The sequence below is a fragment of the Empidonax traillii genome, unplaced genomic scaffold, assembly GCF_003031625.1.
Source record: "Empidonax traillii isolate 1590-97213 ecotype Southwest subspecies unplaced genomic scaffold, ASM303162v1 scaffold53:size2875158, whole genome shotgun sequence".
Lineage (NCBI taxonomy): Eukaryota > Metazoa > Chordata > Aves > Passeriformes > Tyrannidae > Empidonax > Empidonax traillii.
The window spans coordinates 415,696-437,499 of record NW_020955246.1 but is presented as its reverse complement, the minus strand read 5'-3'; the positions used below and the strand labels follow the sequence as shown (position 1 = coordinate 437,499).

The following is a 21,804-nucleotide window of genomic DNA, read 5'->3' as shown; positions in this document are numbered from 1 at the left end:
GTCTTCGTTGTAGAGTGGTAGATTACCATTAGCATCTAGAAGTTGGGCCATATGAAGGCTGTGTGGTTGAAAGCTAATGCAGAGCACAGAAAAAAAGGCCTTGTGTTTACCTTCAAGAACTTAGTGTATCAAGGCCGACTTTTGGCTCATATGGTTTGTTAAAGATATTTTTTAAGAACAAGAAATCCAGGAGTGAAATTCTGCCTGTCCGAGGTCAGAATATGATGCAAGTGAACTGAGTTGCATTATCTAAATCATGAATCTTTTCGTAACAGGAAAATATAAACTAGTACTCCTTTGACCTTTTCCTTGATTCAGTAAGTGGTTTGTCTTCAGCAAAACATTGATCCGACATATAATAATACAGACCAGTACCTGCCTTCATGACACCAATACTTTTTTCCAACTTTTTTTCATTCTGAAGAACTCACACGTGATTGTATATGTTGTTTTTTAAATCTGATCACAGTGTTTGACTACTAATGCTAGATAAATATAATTGCTCTTGATTGCAAAATAGTTACAATCACCAACACTTATAATATATAGAAGTCTAGCATGGGAGCAGAAACATGTATGGTTACTTAACTGTTTTGTAGTTGTTTACTGTCATCTTGTCATTATGATGTGATGTCTTTTATTCAATCTGGAGTTGACTGTTCGTGTTAAATTTGATTATCAAATTAAGTAATCAGTCTTTGTTAAAGTAATTTTGTAAATAAGATTTCCTGAAAGAAGTGTCTGCAGGCAAGTTTGCTCTGCAATTATTTGAATAGTTAAGAGTTGGAAGTCCCAAAGGTGAAGCAGACATTTATTTGAGACCAAATCTCTGCTAAAATACAATTTAAAAAAAAAATTACAAAAAAATTTTTTTTCAGCTGCAGACTTTTGCTTCAGTGTCAAAGACTGTAGCTTCTGTGGATGGAATGCAGGCATTCCATACCAGTTACTCAGTTAACTGGTATAAAGAAAACAAAAACTCACAGTTCTGTAGAAAACTCCTTGGGTAGTCTTCACAATACCACAATTGTGAAGTCTATTGATTTTTATTTTAGTATTCTATGGTTTTTGATAGGTATATCTTAGTATTCTATGTTTTTAATAGGTATAGCTAACTATATGAAATGTTACTAAATGCACTGGTTTTAGTATGACATTTTTTTAATCGGGAAAAAATGAATCAGTCAATCTACATTAAATAATTTAGAAAAAAATCTTGTGAAATAGTATGGTATCAAGTAATGTAGCAACTTCCTTGTATTCTATGAAAATAGTTAATATGTCAGATAGTATAAAAATAATTAATTAATGATTTATAATTACTAAGACTAATTGTTCACTTTATAAATGCAGGTAAATGGAGACCCAGTATATCAGGAAAAACTGCATTTATGTGTATGGCTATAGTGGAAGATTCTTTACAGAGAGGGTAATCAGGCATTGGAATGGGCTGCCCAGAGAGAGGGTGGATTTTCTGTCCCTGGGGTATTTAAGAAGAGAGTGGATGTGGCACTGAGTGCCATAGTCTAGTAACTGTGGTGGTGGTGGATCAAGGGTTGGACTTGATGATCTCAGAGGTCCTTTCCAACCCATCTGATTCTATGATTTTCCTGGTTTTCTGTTTCTCATTGTAAAAATATAATTCTAGCCTTTTGAATTGCAGGTATTTCAGTATACTTTTGTTTGATATTAGACTTTGAAAGTGGTATTTCTGTCTCTTTTGCTCTCTTTCCTTTTTCCTTTGCTGTGCAGTGTGTGTATGTGCTTATGTGCAAAGAAACATACCCCTGCACCACCTCCCTCAGTCTTTGGGCTTCCAGGTAGCAGGAGGACCATATACCAGTTAGATGTGTTTATTATGAGATTGCAATCAGATACTGAAGGCTGTGACTGAGAGCTGAGGAATACCTCCCTATACTGAATTAATAGATTTTGTGTGTGTGTGCATGAGTGTTTCAGTAATTGAATTTGCAAAACTCTTGAATTTAGGCCATCAGTTTTGATTCAAGGTGGTAGTGTGCCTACGTCCTACGCAGGGCATTCATAAAAAGGTACCCAATTAGTTTTTAAAGTGGATTAGTTACATAATATTATTGCCTTATGTAGATACTAGCATTAAAAAATAATTTACTTCTCAAATGAGTTAAAATAAGCCCACTGAAGGCTACTGAAGTTCATAATGAGAACACACACTGGAATTTTATGTGAATCCACATTAAATTAATTTGCACTGTTTTTGAAACTACTTCTTCCTAAGGAATGAATAAATGTGCTTTGAGGTCCTTATGTAGAAGACAGGAAAGTCTCAGATAATGTGTAGTGATCTGCAAGACTATCTGATTCATAGCTAGTCTGCAGAATCTTACCAAACAGTGGGTTTTCAGTCTGACATAAGAGTTATTGTATCCTTATGTCTCAGGGATGTTCCCATACTCTCTTTGATTACTTGCAGCTGCATCTGACAGGCATATCAAAGCTTAGAAAAAATCACATACTCTTTTATCCATATAATCAGTGATCTTAGAATGTTTCACAAATTATAAGGCAAGCTCATATTTAAGAATTTTCCACTCAAATAGTTGCAGAAGCCTAAAAATCCTGTTACTAAGGTATATGTTGTCAGTAACACACCTGCAAATATGTTGTGTTTTAATTTGAATTTACTCATGCAAGCTTTAAGGAGGATAGTAATTGGAAAGACAATTTCATTTAGATATGATATATTTTATATCTTAGTCCTACAAATGAACTCTGTTGTGGCAAATCTGTGAAGCAAATGTTAAAAATTAAATCTAGTTTAACCATTCTTCAGCTATTTATACTTCAGTTTCTTGCAAAGATCTTTTCTAAACAGTAAATTTTTAGGGATATTTTACATTTTTCTGAATGGCAGCGTTTAAATTTTCTTGCAATACACATAAACAGGCATATATAGGCACAGGTCTACCACTTTCCTTTCTTTGTTATTATTTTAGCTGTTGTATGCAATATTTCATTCAAGAGAGACATTATTAAGGTGGTGAATAGTTCTGTGCAGTGATATGCTTAGCAGTAACCTTTACTCATAATGTGATATTGTCTGTATGTCTTATTTTGTTCAGCTTTCTCTGGCACTGATGAAGCCTAAGGCTGCTGTTTCTCTGAGTTGCTGATAATTTTTTATCTGATTAACTGACACATTTAGTTGAAATCAGACACAGCCCTTAGGCTGGGCATGGATTTAATTTAAAAAGTATCAAAGGTTTGCACTGTGTGCTGTTTAATCATCATGTTTATCAGGCAAAGAAAAATTACTCGAAGGACCATAGGGAGAGGGTTATCTTAAGGAGCAGTAACTTGGGAAATTGATAATAACTCTGAGGTAATTTACAGCTAACTTTTATGTTCATTAATATAACATTTCTCACTAATAGTTACAGTGCATGTAATACACTAATTAAACTGAAAACGTTATCACTAATTTTCTTTTTTGCTGAACTCTGAGAGAGTCAAGTAAAGACATTAAAATGTGAAATTAAAGAAAATCTCTGTACTAATACTACTGCAATAAATTTTTTACTTACTAGTAGAATACTTCTATCAGTATTGTATGCTACAATGCATATGTAGGCATTTCGTCAAAATGGGCACTATCCTTAACTGAATTTCAGTCACTGAAATAAAAAAAAAATCAAAATTGAAACAAGAGTGTGCTGGTATAAGTTGATTTTACATTTCTGTTTATATTTTACTTTAACTGTGAAGCAGTATGTTAGAATTGTACTCTGGTATAACAAAGCCACCTTAACAACTGCATAACATCACTGATGTTCTGGAGCTTTTGCAAAAATAATAAATTTTTTATAGTACTTTCTGACAGGAAATACAGCTAAAAGTAATTTATAATATACATAGAGCATCAATTTTGAATTTTGCTATTCATTAAACTGTTTAAAATAATAAATAACTTTAAAATTAGGATGCTTTAAACATAAATTGTACCCTTTAGTACAGTTACAGTTGCAAAGATCAATTTGGTATTCTAACACAATTGTTCATGAAGATTATTTTTCTTGTCCTGTGAACAGGAATAAATAAATGGTTATAACAAGATGTACAATAATGGCATAATTTCACTTACAGTTAGAACATAGCTAATAATTATCTTAGGTACATTAAAAAAAAAAGCTACTAAAACCTTTGTGTTCTTTAGTTGCTTTTTAAAAAAATATTTTTATACCTGCCTTTTGAAATGAGTTGTTTTAGTAGTTCTGAAGGGAAAAAATAAGTTCTAAGATGTCATATGAAAAATAAAAAGTTTGTTAGCATCTGTATACATCTGTGTTTAGCATCTTTTTTGTGTGTGTATATTTCATACTTCGTGTTGTAATACTTTGTGACAGAATATACTGTACTGTAAAAGTGCCCTCTGTATTATCCAAATATTTCAGAGAAACAATTTATTTTTATTTTAGACAAGCCTATTACACTAACAACATACTAGTCAAGTTTTACAGAGTTTAAATAATCTCATAAATCTACAGTGTGATGTTTTTTATAATAGTAACAATTTAAAAACCCCAAACACCCAAAGAACCCAAGAAAAAAACACACTCTTCTTTATTAACTTTCCTCAGACGTTTTTCTTTCCTCTGTTACTTTTTATATGATAGAGCATATAGCATCTTCCCTTCTGAATTTTCCCAAATTCACTTCCTTTGCTTTTGAGCTCAGTGCGGATCCCTGATATTTAACCTAGAGATGCCGGCTTGCTTTACCTGTGCAGTTTTGTGAACATGCTTTTTATGGGACCAAACCTGATCAGATTCCACATTAAAAGGTGAAGGCACTATTAATTCTGGGGTGGATTCCCTCCTAACCATGATCAACTCTAAGTCAAACAAAAATGCTGTTTGCAAGATGTCCAATAACTCTTTCAATACCAAAGAGTAAATCCAGCAAGGAACAAGTTTTTAGTTAGTACCCTTTGCGTGCTTCAAGTGCTGAGGTGAATACACTGTCTGGCAAGGCTTTATGTAAACTTTGTCCAGTTGAGGAGTTTATGAAGGTGGTTAGACTGTAGTTTTTTCTGTTCCACCTCATAGTCCATCCTTCTTCCTTTCAAATCTTCTTGTTTCTTGAATTTGTGACACACCAGCCTTGATTTGTTGAGCTGGACAAAATAGGGGGATTGAATTTATTACATTTCCTGGTATGTAAGTATATTAACTAGTTCTCCCATTTCAAAGCATATATTAAGTATATCGATGTTTCTCCTTGTGGAATCTGCTGTCTGGAAATTTATTTTTGCCCTTTACCGTCAGAAGAACTAAATGAAAAGTGATGGTGGTGAATGACTTGCTGTGAGGATGCTTTAAATACAAATGCTGACCACAAGTACAAAATGATACTATCTACTGCCATTTCAAAAGATGATTAAAACCTATGTATGATGAAATGAAATAAAGTAGAATAAATGCTGACAATCTTGTATGTTATTATTTAAATCAGATTTAATGTAGGTTTTAAGCAAGCAGCCAATGACAGTCAGTTTGTCAGAACTTGAAAAACACAATGAATAAAAAATATTTTTATGGCTCTGTGAACTTGTTATTCTGGTGTTAGGATAAAAAGAGTAATCTCACAACCTCTTGCCTGCGTACTGTGACAAATGCCAGCAGTTTAATTAGTTGTCATGATTGTATGTTGCTGATAATTTTTGTAGGTGGGATAGGTAATACCTCACTTATAGTGAAAAGCTGGAAGGAATTTTCAGGATGTCAGGAAAACTTTAGGATAATCTGTTAAATCCAATCTTTTTCAGTTACTTTTGTTATTTCTTCAGTAAAATGGTACTTGATTTGAGTAGCTTACTGTGTTACACCATTAGTAGGTCAGCTGAACTGCTTTCTTCTGTGCAAGATTTGCATTCCAGCCTATTCAGTTCCATGTACTGGAAAAAGAAAAAAATATTACTGGCTGGTTCTGCTAGTGGAGATACTGAATCTCTATAGCTTAAATCATCATATACTGCTGTCATTAATAGTCCATGTCTTTTTTCAGGACAAAGAAGGAGTGGAGGGTGTATCAGTGGGAGCCATTCTTTCTGACTACCAGAGAGTTCGAGTTGAAGATGTGTAAGAAAATATTAATCTTTTTTACTATACATATTTGGGAAAGAACTTGTCTGTTTTCTAACTCAAATTTGGAGCAGAGATAGTTGCCTTATTTCTCATGTTCTATAACACCCAATGCACTCAGGTTTCTTTTTGTCTTTTTCTTACCCTAAACCCATGTGTTCATTAGTAAAAATCTAGAGACTATACCATTTTTTGGATTGCTTTTCAGGTCTCTCTGGATCTGCTGAAAATACTCTTTTTCGATATGAAAATAGTTGAGTAGGTTCAGGTCCTTGATTTCAACAGAAAGCTTACTCAGTTTGAATGACTTCGGTGTTGTGATCAAGTACCTCTATTTTTCACAATATAGATTCCTGTTATCAGGAATTAAATGCGAGAGAATCCTTATGTGCATATCTTCCCTTAATTCCTTAAAATCTGTAATCTGTTATCATCAATCAGGAACTTCCATTTGTCATTTCTACTGTGCACACTCTAAGGTCTAGATAGATTGTAATTCTTTTAGGAGTCTTAATTAAAAAAGGGAATTATATAATGGAAATTTTGTCTGTTATATAGGCTAATTCCTTTTTTTTTTGGTATTAGACCTAATTTTTATACTGAAATATAGCAACAGTAAAGTATTGCAATATAAATTATAGAAGAAAAATTATTTAAAGTTAGGAACCGAAAAATTTTCATTCATTTTACATGAATCATGCTGCATAAAAGCGTAACACTTGGCTTTATCCAATTTTTTGTTTGTTTTTAAGGTGCAGAAGGCTTAATCTTCAACCTTTAGCTTACCTTTGGCGTTGGAACCAGGAAATGTTGCTTAAAGAAATTATATTTTCTAACATTCAAGCCATAATCATAAAAGTGGCAGCTTTTGGTATGTATTCAGATTCTGAGCAATATTGTCTATTAAAACTTCCATGGAGAAATGCATAACATAACAGAGAAAAACAGAATTCTTTTCTATATTTTAGGATATGAAGTGTTAATATGAAGAAAAGTGAAAACAAAATTACATAACTCAATAGCAGTCATGTCTGAATAATTAATTTACCAGGATGCAAAATGTTCTTAAGGGAGACATGGAAAAGCTGAAAAGTAATTTTTCCTAACATATTTCCTCTTGTAATTTTTTGTTCTAGTTTGGTTTTGATTTGCAGTATAAAACATGCATAATTCAGTGGTTCACAGTATTGTCATTTATAGATGATGCAGACTGGTGACTAGACAATATTATAAAGCAAACTCAAAACTTTTAATAGAAACACAACAAGTTAATATCAAACAAGATGTAATTATGAGGCCAAAATATTTTGCATAACAACAGTCTTTGAGTTGGTAAAGCATAATAGCAAAGAGAAATAGTTCATCAGTAATTCCAAAATATGGTATTTACAGTAGTGTTGTTTATCATATCAGAAAATCAAAGTCTTTTTATTGTCAGATATGTAAAATGAGGTTTGTATAATGAAGCAAATCAACACAGAAGATAACATGTTTGTTTATCGCTTGAATGCAAAGATAAGGTCAGATAAAGTTTTATAGGAAGTGTTATGGAATGATGTGCTCTAAAAGCCAAAGGAGCAAATGAGAAATATGTTAATGATACAATGTATTAATTTCAAACCTTTATGTAGTTTTCTATTTAAGAGTATCAAATGAGTTTTTAGACCTTAAGTGTGACCAGAGGACCTTTTCTTTCTGGGTTGACTATAGGTTTGTGGTCCACCCTACCAAAGAATGTATCATACAAGCAGTATCAGTGGTTAAAGATGTATGTTTGAAAAGTAGTGTTGTATAATCTTGCATTAGAAGTTTCTCTGGGCAGCTTTCCCATCAAATACCTCATGTCTGTCTCCCTCAAAGAATGCTTTATAATGAAATAGTTTCTCCTTAATTATCAACTAAGAATTGAATTATAATCCCTTTAAGACTGGATGAATTCCGTTACTTTTTAAAAAATAATTACTTTATTTATTTTATTTATTCCTCTTTAGCTGGTATAGTTTCTAACTAATTTTGACATTGTCACTATGATGATCTTGGTGTGTTGTCCTCTAGGATCTGCTAGGGCTGGTAGAAGGATTAAAATGATTAGAAATACCACAGTCCCTCACTCACTTATAGGTAAAAAGCAGTGTAATTTAATAGCTTTCTCCTGAATTTTGGAAGGTCAGTTACAAATACATAGGAATTGCATGCAATGTTTTCTACTCTTTATTCTACTACTCAATTTAAAATTAACACTGAGGAAAAAAAACAAAACAAAACATTTTTAAAATAATATTTTTCAGGCCATGTAAACGACATTTATATATTTCTGTTATATTTCCATAAAATATAATACTTTCATTGCTTATACTAACATGAAGAAAAAAAATAAAGCATATGTGTCATATGTTTTCACATCAGAATTATTTTTTATAGAAAGTATATGATTTAAATAATAGATAAAATTATTTCCAAAGTAGACATCATTGATGACCTGTCTTATGCCTGACGCAAGATAAGCTTGTCTTTTGTATTCTACAGTCTTAAAAAAACTTAGAATTAGCTAGTTAGCGCACAAAGAATGCTTTTGTGGGCTATTCATTGTAAGAGAGAATACCATAAATACTTGTAGATAGCAATTAGATAGAAAATCACTCTGAGTTATTTTTCCTTTTTATTTTTCTGGCTACAGGTAAAAGAAAGATCTTATCAGAGTCAATTTCTCACCTGCCTCAGGCAGACATAATTAGATGTAAGCAAATTTAATGGAGCTTTTGTGCTCTGGGGCCATTCTGTAATGCTTTAATAATTGCATGCCTTATTAAAGTGGATTTAAGGTATGAAGGCTGTTTAACATATCAAGTGGCAAAGAAGATAAGATACAGTTTAACTTTTTGCCTCTTAGATTAATAATCAAAGCTAAACTGCAATGAAAATATTTAAAATAACATATTTAAGAGTCTGAAATGTAATGCATTAGGTGATACATTGTACAGATCTTAATGCAAGAAGCAAATCTGTAACCTGAGCTTGACATTCCTCAGCGCTGGCCTACTTGTACACCCGCCTTGTCCTGTTTTCTATTAAGTCAGGGCCAGTATTGACAGGGTAAAAGCCTGTCGTTTTATGCAGAAAACACATAATTATGCAAGTAAATGAGCATTAGTTTAGTACATTTCCCTAAATCCACCATTACAAATTAATACCATAAACTTTGCCAGTAGCAAGAGTTTTCTATTTCAGAGTAGTGTGCTTTTCCAGACGGAATGCCAATTGCTCTCACTTACATGCAAAAGAAGTATTGTTAGCAACCTTTTTCACATGCCTTCTGTTGATCTGTAAGTAGATCAGCTTTCTTTCTGATGAGAGAAAAACATTCCATGATCTAGCAGCAAACCTGAGCGCTCTCTCTCTATATTATATATATATAAAAGCTACTTATGCATATTTATCTTCACTGCCATTTTCTTGTTGCTAAAGATGCCTGTATGATACAAGATACTTTTATCTCTGAAATATACTCTTCTTCAGTGTAAATCCCAGAACGTCAGAATGAGGTTACTTGGATCAAATTGAAGCTGTTATTGATTGTTTTTAACGTGTGTGTGCTTGAAATTCCAGTAATATCCATTGCTCATGTGAGACAGTGTAATATAGCACTGTGTAATAGAACAGAGACAGTGTAATATAACACGATAAGAAGAGGCGTTTTGTATCTCCTTCCTCCCTGGATGCATTTTACGGATTAAATTAAATTTCAGAGTATGTATATAACTCTAAATCTTGGTAACTTTATGTACCGGTCTTACCTGTGCCACATTCTAAAGCAAATTGCTTCCACTACAGTACAGAGTGTAGTACACATGTGGAAGTGAGGAAAGTAGGAGGGTTACATTTAGAATGAATCTTTGAGTTCCTCACAGAATGATCCTCAGTAAAACTTGAGCTTCAAGTTTTTTTTAGTTTTACTTTACTTATATAGTTAACTATATCTAAATCTTGTTAAGTATTAACACTAAAATTTTAGTGCTGCTATAGATTTTAAGAAGTGACAAACTTCAGTTCTCATATATGTGAGAATATACTTGAAATTGATTTTATGTCATTCAGTTAAACACAGTTTGTCCTCAGTGATTCTAGTTTTTCTTGAAGTTTTAAGACTAGCATTTACATTCAGCAGGTTTTATGAGTGCACACTGACAGCTCGAGAACGTGGGGGGGAATTTCTTTTTCAATGTTTTAGAAAAAATGAGAATATAAGCTGAAATTCCTGTCTTTTATGGGATTAATAGTGTCCTCAGCCTGCATAGGAAGTGAAGCTCTTTTATGGCATGGCTACATCCTTTATCTTGCAGGTCCAGCTGATATGAGTACTTATAGACATTTTACATGCTCAGCCATGGGTAGAGTTGAAATCACAGGGTCTGTGGAAGCCTAAATTTTGAGGCGGGGGGGCCCTAGTTACTTAGCCAGGCTGTTTTCCTCTGACGATGGAGTAGTGAGTGGAGTCCTTAGGAAGCCATTGCCGTCTCCTGTCTGGCAGGAAATCCTAAATTCCTTCTCTAAAATGATCTGTCTGAGGTATGTATATTCAACTTCAGTCTCCCTTGGTGTGAGAAGATCCTGGCACTTGCCTCACATGGTCAAGAAAATTCGTATACTACTGCTCTTCATGGAGTCCTCTAGAAATCTGATAGTTTAGGTATGCATATGTTTTTGTATATGAGTTTTTACCTGAAAAAGAACGATACTTCTCAGTATAATGAACCTATTATTTGAGCCTAACAACTTAGGTGTATGTGTTATTGTTTGTTATTTGCGTGCCACTAGTGTACAGAAGGGAAATCTTGACTGACTGAAATTGATAGCCATACTCTCATTAATTTTCGGAGAGGTAAGATTTACATATAAAGTAGTACATTAAAAAAGAACTAGCACCACACAGTTCCAGGTTAAACTCCTGAGGGTGTAATTTAGTGTTACAGATAAACTGAGCTAATAGTAAGTTGCTGTCAAAAGGTCAATCTTTGCTTCCCACTGCTAGCTGATTCTTCCAAACCACAAGTCTCTGCTTGTTTCTGCCCTCTAAAAGCTCTAGTGATTGTTTGGCTGCATCTGGTCTGCCTTTTATGAGTACAGGGAACTTCCTCTGTAGAAACCACTGCTGCATGGAGGAAAAAACCCTTCTCTTTCAATAGAAAGCTTATTACTGAATTGGGTTGTCTGTAATGTCAGATCATATCCTGAAGTAAATTTGATGATTATGAGTTTGGTCTGAATACATCATCTGTGCAATGCAGAAGAGCAGTGTTCTTTGAAAATATGGCTGTAGTTATTAGTACTGAGCCAATTTAAAATCATTATTGAGAAAATTGAAGGTACTTATTATATCATCACAGGTGAAGATACTTGTTTTTTCTAAATAAATTTTTAAAAATTCTCAGACAATTTACAAACATAACAGAAGGAACTGAGTAACATTTTGTTAGGAAGTCAGTGTGAGATACCATTTATTTTTTTACACATTGTATAGTAAGGATTATTTATTTATTACTAAGTAAACAAAACATTGGCATTATTCTTAGCTAACTCAGCTTATTTAGAGATGATTGTTCCATTGCTTTTTAATTTGGCAGTTACCAGACACTGAAACTGTAATAGAATCTATGACGGTCTTCACAATGTATGCTCTTGATAACATTTGTTTTTATTAATATGAAAAAGATTTAGAATCATAGAATCATTATGGTTGGAAAAGAACTCCAAGATCATCAAGTCCAAACTTCAACAAAACAGCACCATGCTCACTAAACTATATCGCAAAGTGCCACATTTACTTGTTTTTTAAACACTTCATTCTTTGGACACTTATTCTGTTTATCATAATTTGAAGTAAAACATAAAATGATAATATTTTTCCAAGTCAAATTTAAATGCTTGCCTGTTCTCTTAAGGGTAATTCTAAGAAGTAGCCTTAAACTTTTATTAGGAAAATTATCCCTGAGCAATGTTAAAGGATTGTCTTTAACATATGATCACTTTTAGTTAATTTTAGTTTTAATTTTTTTCAGATTATAAATTTGGTAGACTACCTATGACATACTTCAGGAAAGATACTCTTATTAGTCTTTTACCCCTTCTAAATCTTATTTCCTAGCTAGCATATGGTATTGTCACTGAATTTTCAAACAAAGCTTCTAAATCCTAGCTGCCCTTTAGACTTTAAGTGTATTTGACACTTTTGCCCTAGGCTTGTTCCCTAATGTGTTTGTCTACTGCCTCATTTATCTGCATCGTTCATGTTATTTACAGTAAAAGGTACCACACCTGTTTGTTCAACAGACATTGTATGAAAAGACTTGGGAACAATATGAAACCACAGGAGTCATTTTAGCTAAGACCATTTTCTTTTTCTGAGGGAAAAGATTCACATGGGAAAAGATAAACATAGATAAATAGGAATTGCATGTAAGACCAGAAATCAAACAAAAATAATTTGGAGTTTCAGAAGAGTGTGATGCAAAATAGATGAGTAAAAGAAAAGAGAACTAGGAATGGACTTGAAGTAAAGAAAAGTTTTGATTCTGAGCATAGTTAAAAGTTTAGGAAAATAAGATGAGAAATTAATCTTTGCATTTGGAATGTTATTTTCTTTGATGCTTGTATATGAGTGACAGATACTTTGTTGCCAGTGTAAGATGATGTTTTGGAAAGATATTTTAGTGCATATATAAAGAAATGTTTAAAAACAAAATATGTTACAGGAAATGAAGGAAAAAAGAAGAAATGAGATTTTGGATAAGTCGATTTAGAAACAAGTTAGAGAAAAATATGATTCCCTCTTTGGAAAATGGGAAGGATGTTGTCGCAACAGACGACAAGAGTTAGAAGGAAGAGTGAATGTGCCTGAAAACAGAAAAAGTAATTGAAAGTTGACATTACTAAGTGCAACACTTCTTAAGATGATGTCAGAGACAAAGTAGGAGAGAGAGGTGGATTAAGAATGGAAAGTTTGCTTTGCAGTTTGGGTAGATCACATCATCTAAAGGAAATTTTGAATGAAAACAGCATTCTAAGGATGAACTATTAGGCATTTAAAGTAAAACAGGAAAGGAAGTAAGGGTTATAGTAAAAGAGACAGAAGACTAGTCAGAGAACTTGGAGCTGAAAAATAGTGAACGAAAAAGAGTTTAGTAAGAGATGTCAATAGCAGAAAAAAAGCTCTTTAGTGCTTGGTAAGATTTAAGTTCTAAATGCACATTTACTGTGCAGACTTTTGTGCTGAAACAGGGCATAAACTCAAACCCTTAAAAGCATATCTGTGTCATTAGAACCAGAGGTACTTACTTTCCAGGTCAGTCTGAGATGAAGTTTTACAGGACTTCTTGTTATAATCTGATCCTTTATTTCTGCTCTGTTCTTTACCCCTTTCCAGGTGATCTATTGATCTTCTCTGTCAGAAGTTTTTGTTCATCCATTTGGGGATTGTGACTTCTTAAAGTTTTATAACTTGTCTACACGGGGATAAATTTAGTGAAAGTAATGCAAATTTTACCACTTGCACCAGGCCTCTTTCTCTGAAGATGAATGAAATTTCAATTATTTTCTTCAAAGCTTAATAGCATTAGAACTGTTCAAAGCATGAAATACCAGAATTCTTTAACAGGGACAAAACAGCATACCCTTTTGTATTCACACTATGATGCTAGATTGGTTGAACTATTTGAATGAAGTAGATTAATAAGCAAACAATGCTCTAAAGAAATTTTACTCAAAAAATTTAAATCAGGACAGTCATACATATGTGGCTGTGTGAACTGAACCTGTAATAACTTTTAAGTCTCTGAAGTCCATTAAAAGTCCTGAGAGAAAGCTGACTGAGGCACTATTTTAAATGACATGAACCATTTGTTGTCTAGAGTCTTGAATTTGACTAAAAGCAGTTTAATACTGTTATCAAGCAATTCTTCCACAATCTTTTTTTCAACTACAAACATTTTAGAGATTTGAAAATCAGAGAAGAACCTTCTGAAATTCAGCAAGGGCAAATGCAGTGTTCTGCACCTGGGGAGGAATAACCCTGAGCACTGGTACAGGTTGGGTCTGACCTGCTGAAAAGCAGCTCTGCAGAGAAGGGCTTGGAGGTCCCGGTGGACAACAAGCTGTCCAAGCCAGCAGTGTGCCCTTGTGGCTGAGCAGGCCGGTGAAATCCTGGCATGCATCAGGAAGAGCCTGGCCTGCAAGGGAGCTGATCCTGCCCCTCTGCTCAGCCCTGGTGAGGTCTCACCTGGAGTGCTGTGTCTAGTTCTGGGCTCCTCGGTACAAGAGAGACAGGGTGCTCCAGGAGCTGGTCCAACAGAGGGCTACGAAGATGATTGAGTGGAGCATCTCTCTTATGAGGAAGGGCTGAGGGAGTTGGGTCGGTTTAGTCTTGAGAGGAGACAGCTGAGAGGGGACCTCATCAATATGTAAGAGTATCTGAATGGGGGGTGCCAAAAAGATGCAGCCAGGCTCTTCTTCGTGGTACCAAGCAATAGGACAAGAGGCAATGGGCAGAAACTGATGCACAGGAAGTTCCACCTAAATATGAGGAAGAACTTCTTAATTATGTGGGTGACCAAGCACTAGAACAGATTGCCCAGACTGGAGATATTCAAGAACGATCTGGATGCAATCCTGCGCAATGTGTTTTAGGATGACCCTGCTTGAGCAGGGAGGTTGGACCAGATGACAAACTGAGGTCCCTTTTAACCTTACCCACTGTGATTCTGGATTTTGTAAAAGTATCTGCTTGAAAATATTGCCTTGTTATTTGATGAAACAATACAAAATTTCTTCAAAGACTTATTGAGGTTTCTGTTCCTAAAATGACAGAGCTAAATTGCTTTGAATCCTGGATCTAACTAGAACACAAATAACTTTGATGTTAAAAAAAAAATCACAAAAAAAATTAACATTGCTGTTATGAAGACTTTTAGATCATTTTACCTCTTAGAATTCTAAAATTTCATGGCATCAGACTAACCTAGTTTAGAACATACTTGGTGAACATTCGAGAAGGAAGATAAACAGAAGTCCTAATTAAACTGCACTGAAAATATCTGCTAGAACTATGTCTTACAGCTTTATAACTTAGATTGGAAAGAGTTAACTATATCTCGATGTTCCAGCCTTGTACAATTCCCACACTGGATAAAATACCCCATATTAAAAACCCAAAAAAAGCAGCATAAAAAAGCAAAAAAAGAAAAGAAAAGGGAAAAAAGCAGTAGATATATAGTTGACTTGCATGAATGTTGCTCTTTTATACAATAATTTAGAAGTATTTTCATGTCAAATCATTTAGAGGTGCAGAAATACCCAGTATTTGTTGCACTTTTCTTCATTTTTATAAAAAAAATTAAGTAGCTTTTACCATTTTTTTAATGTTTTGGAGAAGGAAATTCAAGGAATCTATCCAGTTTACTAATGTTAACACAGCCTTTCATATGTGAAAGTTATGAGGAAGTTAAGAATCAACTATGAACCTGTCAAGTTCTGCTACCAAACAAAAAGTTCACTTCCCAGTTCTTCACAGAAATGAAAGCTGAATATGACAATAGGAATAGCTTACCTCAAGGCAATTTAAGGTATAGGTTTACAATCCATGAATATCTGTGTGGCATGTGCATTTCTACTTGGTGAAGGTTCAGACATTCCTGCACTCCCACAGAGTAAGCCTGTGTTACCACCTCTTACTGATACATATGAGCTTTTCCTGTGTTAATAGAAACATACTCTTATATTCTGTACTCTGTAAATAATAGTGCTTGATCTTCCTTCTGAAAATCACTGATTTTTTAATTTATTTATTACCTTCAAAAATAGTTCTGTTTTCTCTGTTCCAGTTCTAAGATGGTTGATTGCATTTATTCTTTATATTCTTTGCTTTCTATACATATTTCTTTACCTTAAAGGTCACATCATCTTATTGTTAACCCTGTTTTCTTTATGATAAAGAGACTGAGAAGAGAGAGATTAGTTTAGTTCCAGAAAACCAAAGTTTTTCATTACCTCTTATTCAAAATTCTAAATAATTCTGCTGGTGGTGAGCAGCTCATTGGGATCTTTCCAGAAACCTTGTTGTGCATTATACTGCCCTACATCAACAGAAGTCTTAGTCCCTGAAATTTATAATGATGGCAGTTACTAATCTTCTCAACAATATTTATCAAGAAGTCAGGAAAAAAAGAGGTTCCAATTTTTTCTCCAAAAACCTTTGCTAATTCTATGAATATGATATTTCAAAAAGATTATGATAATAGATAGCAATATTGGAGATTTGTTTTTAACCTTATTTTATGGAAGAAGTCAGCGAGTAATAAGATTTACTTTTTGAATTGTAAGGTTGATTAGTCAGGAAAGGATAGAAGTTTTTTCCCTCTATTACCAACAGATAATAGTTAACTCATATTTTATTGATATATGTGTGTGGTAGTGATTCTTTCATAATATGTTCATGTATTATGGGTTAGAGTTTGGTTCAATGTAGCTTTTAGAAGAATCTTATGTACCACCATTTCTTAAAACCAATAATTATGATTTATTTTTATTTATTTATTTATTTTACTTAGAGGTAAAAATAGAAATTTTTATATTAAAAGACTTCCTTCAAAATCAAGACTATTTTGAAATGCCGAACATGTATAAAACATGTTCTTGTTAGTCAGATGAGGCTCTAGAATGTGGATTTTATTAGCTGAGTGTAATATCATGAAAATGTAACATGGTTTTCTGATGGTCTTGATAAATGTAAGTAATATCAGGTTGTTACCTCTCAGGTGAGGGCTTCATGCTACACTAATACATATGCACAAAGTGAACCATTTAAAATATAATTCTTTTGCGTAGCTTAACAGTGGTGAAATGCCTTTTAGTAATGTTCTTTTTTTCACTACAGAACAAAGCCCTGAATTTCTGGCCCAATCTTTTTGACATTGCTGAAGTTCTCTAAAGCACTTGTCTTGTGGAATTGCATAAAAGCATTCTGCAACCATGGTTGATATCTTCAGGAAGGAGTTCTGCTCCGGACAGTGGATTTATCAGGAATTACAGATGGAGTAGAAATTACTTGGAAGTAATTATACCATTTGTGCTATCACCTACTGATTTTACAGTAAAACTAGTCTACAAAACTGGAGGTGAAAGCACAATTTGTTAAAACCAGCATTACCAAATCTTTTGAGATGTTTCTATCATCATATACTGGTCTGTCTCAAAGAAATAAAGTCTCACTTGCTCTCTTGGCAGCACATAATAAATTGACGGATGTAGTTCAGTTGGGGAGTTAAAATGCATTGAAAATAATGGGCCATAACATTTTAGGGTTAACTTTTATTCATAGATGATACAATTAAATAAAACAGGCATTAACTTCAAGGTCAGTCAGTGAAGTAATAAAAGTGAATATTTTAATTGAATTGTAATTGCTTCCCATGGATACATGCAAGTTAAGTAAAATAGATGTCAGTGCTGCAAACTATAGTTCCTAATTAATTTCTTAATTCTACATAAAGTCATCCAAGCCCTGGACCTTGTTGTTGGTTTATCCACCCATTCAGCTTTCTTCACATCTAGTTATACTTTGGAGGATGTAGTACTAAGAATTTAGAATACATTGGTTTTCTCTTTAGTCTAAGCCATTTCAAGAATCTGAATCAATCTACTCCTTTGTTTAAAGAAAAAACATACCAAATAGAACTATGGATTTATAATAACTGTTTTGTAAGTATGGTTCTAGACACTTTATTATACTAATTGTAGCAATAGACATAAAGCTTCACCAATGCATGCATACTATTAGAGATTTGAGATGTGGATTACTGGTTCTGCAAATTACAGGTTACATTGGTTCTTGATGCCTTCAACAGGTAAGACAATCTCTGTTCAATCACAATACACACCTATTGAAAACTGAAATACTATTTTTCAAAAGAGAGACAACCTGTTCAGAAACAGAGTTCTGCTGAGAAGCAGAAAGGGTACATTGTGCTTCCAGAGATTTTCATGTAAGTGTGGGATATTACTAAAGAGTTTTACCTGTAGTGTATACGCAGAGAATTTATTTGTACTTCATAAACTATTTATATCATAGTTGATTTTGAATTATTGTTTTATGTTCATTAGGAGACAGAACAGTAAGTATATCTGTGATATCAAAGAGAACTTTGTGAAAGAAATTATATGTTAGTGTGTTTGGTTCTGACAACTTTTTCCCTTCTCACATGTTTGTAAACCTTGGTTTAAATTTGAAGGAAGTCAACTTGATTTTACCAAGGAGAGGGGAATTACTTATATTAGGAAAATAATTATGTTAAGGAAGAATGTTAATATAAATGTGTGAAATGAGTAATATGGCACTCATTTGTTTATTTCTAGAGAAATTGCTTGTTTGGCCTATCCCATTACAGTCAAAGACATAATGCTAAGCTGGTGTAAATTGGAAGAGATCACCAGCATCATTTGGACTATTGAAATTGAATGAATATATTTCAAAATTATTTCCAGAAGAATAAATTATCGTTATTGTATATCTAGCACACACATTTTAGTCTGTTAATAAAAAGCAATAAACCATATGAAAAAGGAATAAAGAGGGGGAAAAAAACTCAGTCTTCTTTCACTTTAATTATTAAGCAGTTCTAAAAGCATTCCCCCAGATAGTAAGGGAATTTTTAATGTGCATTAATGAAATATTTAAAACTTTCTTAGTGTTTTTTTAAATCTCATTCACTCTAACTTGTTTTAGTTTCACAGGAATTTAAATATACCAAGATCATGATTGTAAAAATTAAGACATATCAGCTATTTTAACTCACCAGTGCCTTTATATAACGGTGTACTGAACATTTATGTAACAGCTTTCATCATCAATGATCTAAAGTGCTTTGCAAGGTACATGCTTCAGAAATTGCTTCTGAATTGAGTTGTTCTGGTGGCAGCTCTTTAGTGATACCTATTATTGTATAAAACAGTAGAATAGGAAGAAATGGGCAAGTGTTTCTATCTTTACCCAAAAAAAAGTACAAACACGATAACTAAGATTAGTAACAATGTAATAACTGAAAATTTTCCAGTGTTCCTTCACTTTCAGAAGTTATCATTTTGGTTTTTTCTCATTTAACTTCGCATGGTATGACTTTTTGGCCACTTAGTGTCAAATCCAACTACCACACTTTTTTGGCTGGAAGATGTCAGCTCTCGAAGCAGTTGTTCCTGGATGTTTTTTATTGCACTACTGATTTCTGCCAATTATTTGATTTATCCCTGAGAAGTGACCGTTAACTGCCATGAGTTGCCCAAACTCAAAAGTCAGAAAGCTGAAACAGGAATACAGATGAGCAAGTTAGAGTAGCTATCAGATGTTAATAGGACTTGCATTTTTACTAAGAAAAGTAAATCAAAATGTAGACATCATACACAATATTTTGTGGTGGATCTAAAGGTACAACATTCAAAATGTTCTGTAAGTCTGAGCTTTCTTTGTATCTCCATACTTTTTATTCTTAAATGTTTGTATGTGGGTAATTCACGCGAAGAATATTTGGCAGAAAAATATGGAAAATGCTCTGTGTCCCTTTCAGTTGCAGGAACTATAAGAAAAACTAACTTGTATTTTAATTCAGTAGGTATCTACAAAGGTAACTTCTGACTCAAAGAGGTAATATTTCTGTAGTATTTCTATTACCATGGACCTGTGTGTTTACTTCATGGTTATTGAAATTTCGAAGAAAGGGAAACAGCTTTTGCAGTTGATGTGTAGTGAAGTGGTACTGGGCTTTATTCTTCCACAAAGATGGAAACCAATTGTCCAGAGGGGATAAAAGAAAGTTCTGACTAAGTGTGTTTTCTTTAGGATAGAAATTATTTTAGATACTGTGGGGTTTCTCAGGGAGACAACCTATATTAAAAAAAAAAAAAAAAAAAAAAAAAAGAAAAAGGAATAAACCTTTCTTGATGTCATAACAGTATTTAATAAGAAATATTTTTATTCTTTTGGGGTTTTTTGCAGGTTTGGATCCAGATAAGCATCTAGGAAAAACTCTAGATCAAATGGAGCCTATTCTGTTAGAGGTGAGTATTAATTAAAGGGTACTCATACAGGTAAAGTTGCAATTAAAAAGTAACGCAGGCAGAAATTCAGTAAAATTACCTAATAAAAAATTACTTTCAGAAATTAGGTGCTAACCCAAAGTTTATCTTTGTACATAGACTATGAGCCTCTGATATGCACTTCGGATATGAAAAACATAATTTCTTGACGTAGTTCGCAAATGGTGTCAACATCTTTAAAACAAACTAAAAACAAGAAACCTTAATATTGCAGGAACACTAACTTGTATGTCAGTATGAGAAAGCTAAATAATTGCAAGGAAGTTGGAGATTTTCACAGCAAGAAATGGTAGTGGCAAAATCACTGGTGATGAACATCCCCAAAGATATCCCTGTCTGGAGGTTTTCTACCATTTCCCTAATCAGACTGTGTAAAGTAGGGACTTTCAAAAATGGAATAGGAATTTTATTCCTGAGGATGTGCTTAATTCTGTGCAAAGAGTTATGTGGCCCAAAAAGCAGGAAAATGCTTATAGACAGAGCTAGTAGACTTATTTAAAGAAAAATTTAACTAGGGAAAAGAAGAAATACCAGATTTTGTACTTGAGTCTTTTTTGAGTTTGATGTAGAAGCATCAAACATCAAGCTAAGTAATGTTTAGGAATAACAGTTCTGAAAGCATGTTTTTATATATTATCTGTAACAATACCAGAATTCCTTGTCCTTAAGCCTGTTAAAAACCTACAATTATTTTCATGTTTGGCTCTTAAGAGACTCTCGATGTAACTTTCATCAGTGTAGGCTGTCTAACTTTCCAAAAATTATCTCCTAAAAATGCTTTTCATTGTTAATCTGGGTAGTTACCATTCAGCCTGGCTTCGTAACTTATTTTTCTGGAACACTTAAGGATATGGCAAATGTGCAGAAGAGAAAGAAAAAGTAACCAGAATTTGTTAGGAACTTTAAAAATCTCTTTTGCTGCTTAAAGATAGTGGAGTTACATAGCAACTATATCTTGAGTTTAACTCCATTTTTTTAGTTATTTGCATGGCTGGAGAGAAGATAGATAGTTGACGCTTGGCAAACTGAAGAGGAAGAATTAAGGTCCATAACATTCAAATAACCTTACTTGAAGTGATGAGGTTTGTTGCTTCAGAGCTGGAGAATCTGGCCAGAAACCTTCCCCTCTCCCTCCCCTCCACTATGTAAACTAGTTGATACAAAGAGCCCATTCTTCATCTATTTTTGTGACTCTTGCTTCACTTAGTTCTTTAGATCATCTCAACTACAGTGAAAATTCAAGAATACCAGTGAGAAAGAAGAAAAGCTGTTTTCTCCTGCTCCAGAATAAGGGAACAAAGGAAAGTAGGGAATTAAATATCTTCCTAAACACTTGCAGTACTGGTAAAAAAGCAGTGGCAGAGGCACAGGCACACAGTAGGAGTACACAAGAATAAGTATACTTTAACTATATATAAAATATTTTTGATTTTTTGCCAGCAGCAGACATTTTATTTCAAGGAGTGATAAAAAAGGTACACTTAAACCAGTAAATAATTGCTAAATCTAGGGATATCTGAAAGATACAAGAATAGTTAGAGGAGAGAGT

The 21,804-nt window shown here is 33.5% G+C and overlaps 1 protein-coding gene across 4 annotated transcripts in view; it reads left to right on the top strand.

Annotated features, from left to right (window-relative positions):
• DPH6 (diphthamine biosynthesis 6) overlaps positions 1-21,804 on the top strand; it is a 200,179-nt gene that overhangs the window by 32,515 nt on the left and 145,860 nt on the right. For all 4 annotated transcript variants that reach the window (XM_027879274.1, XM_027879272.1, XM_027879273.1 and 1 more), the window contains 3 exons: positions 6,043-6,116; positions 6,872-6,990; positions 20,155-20,216. In XM_027879274.1, the coding sequence (XP_027735075.1) occupies positions 6,043-6,116; positions 6,872-6,990; positions 20,155-20,216 (255 nt within the window). The remainder of the gene's footprint in view (positions 1-6,042; positions 6,117-6,871; positions 6,991-20,154; positions 20,217-21,804) is intronic.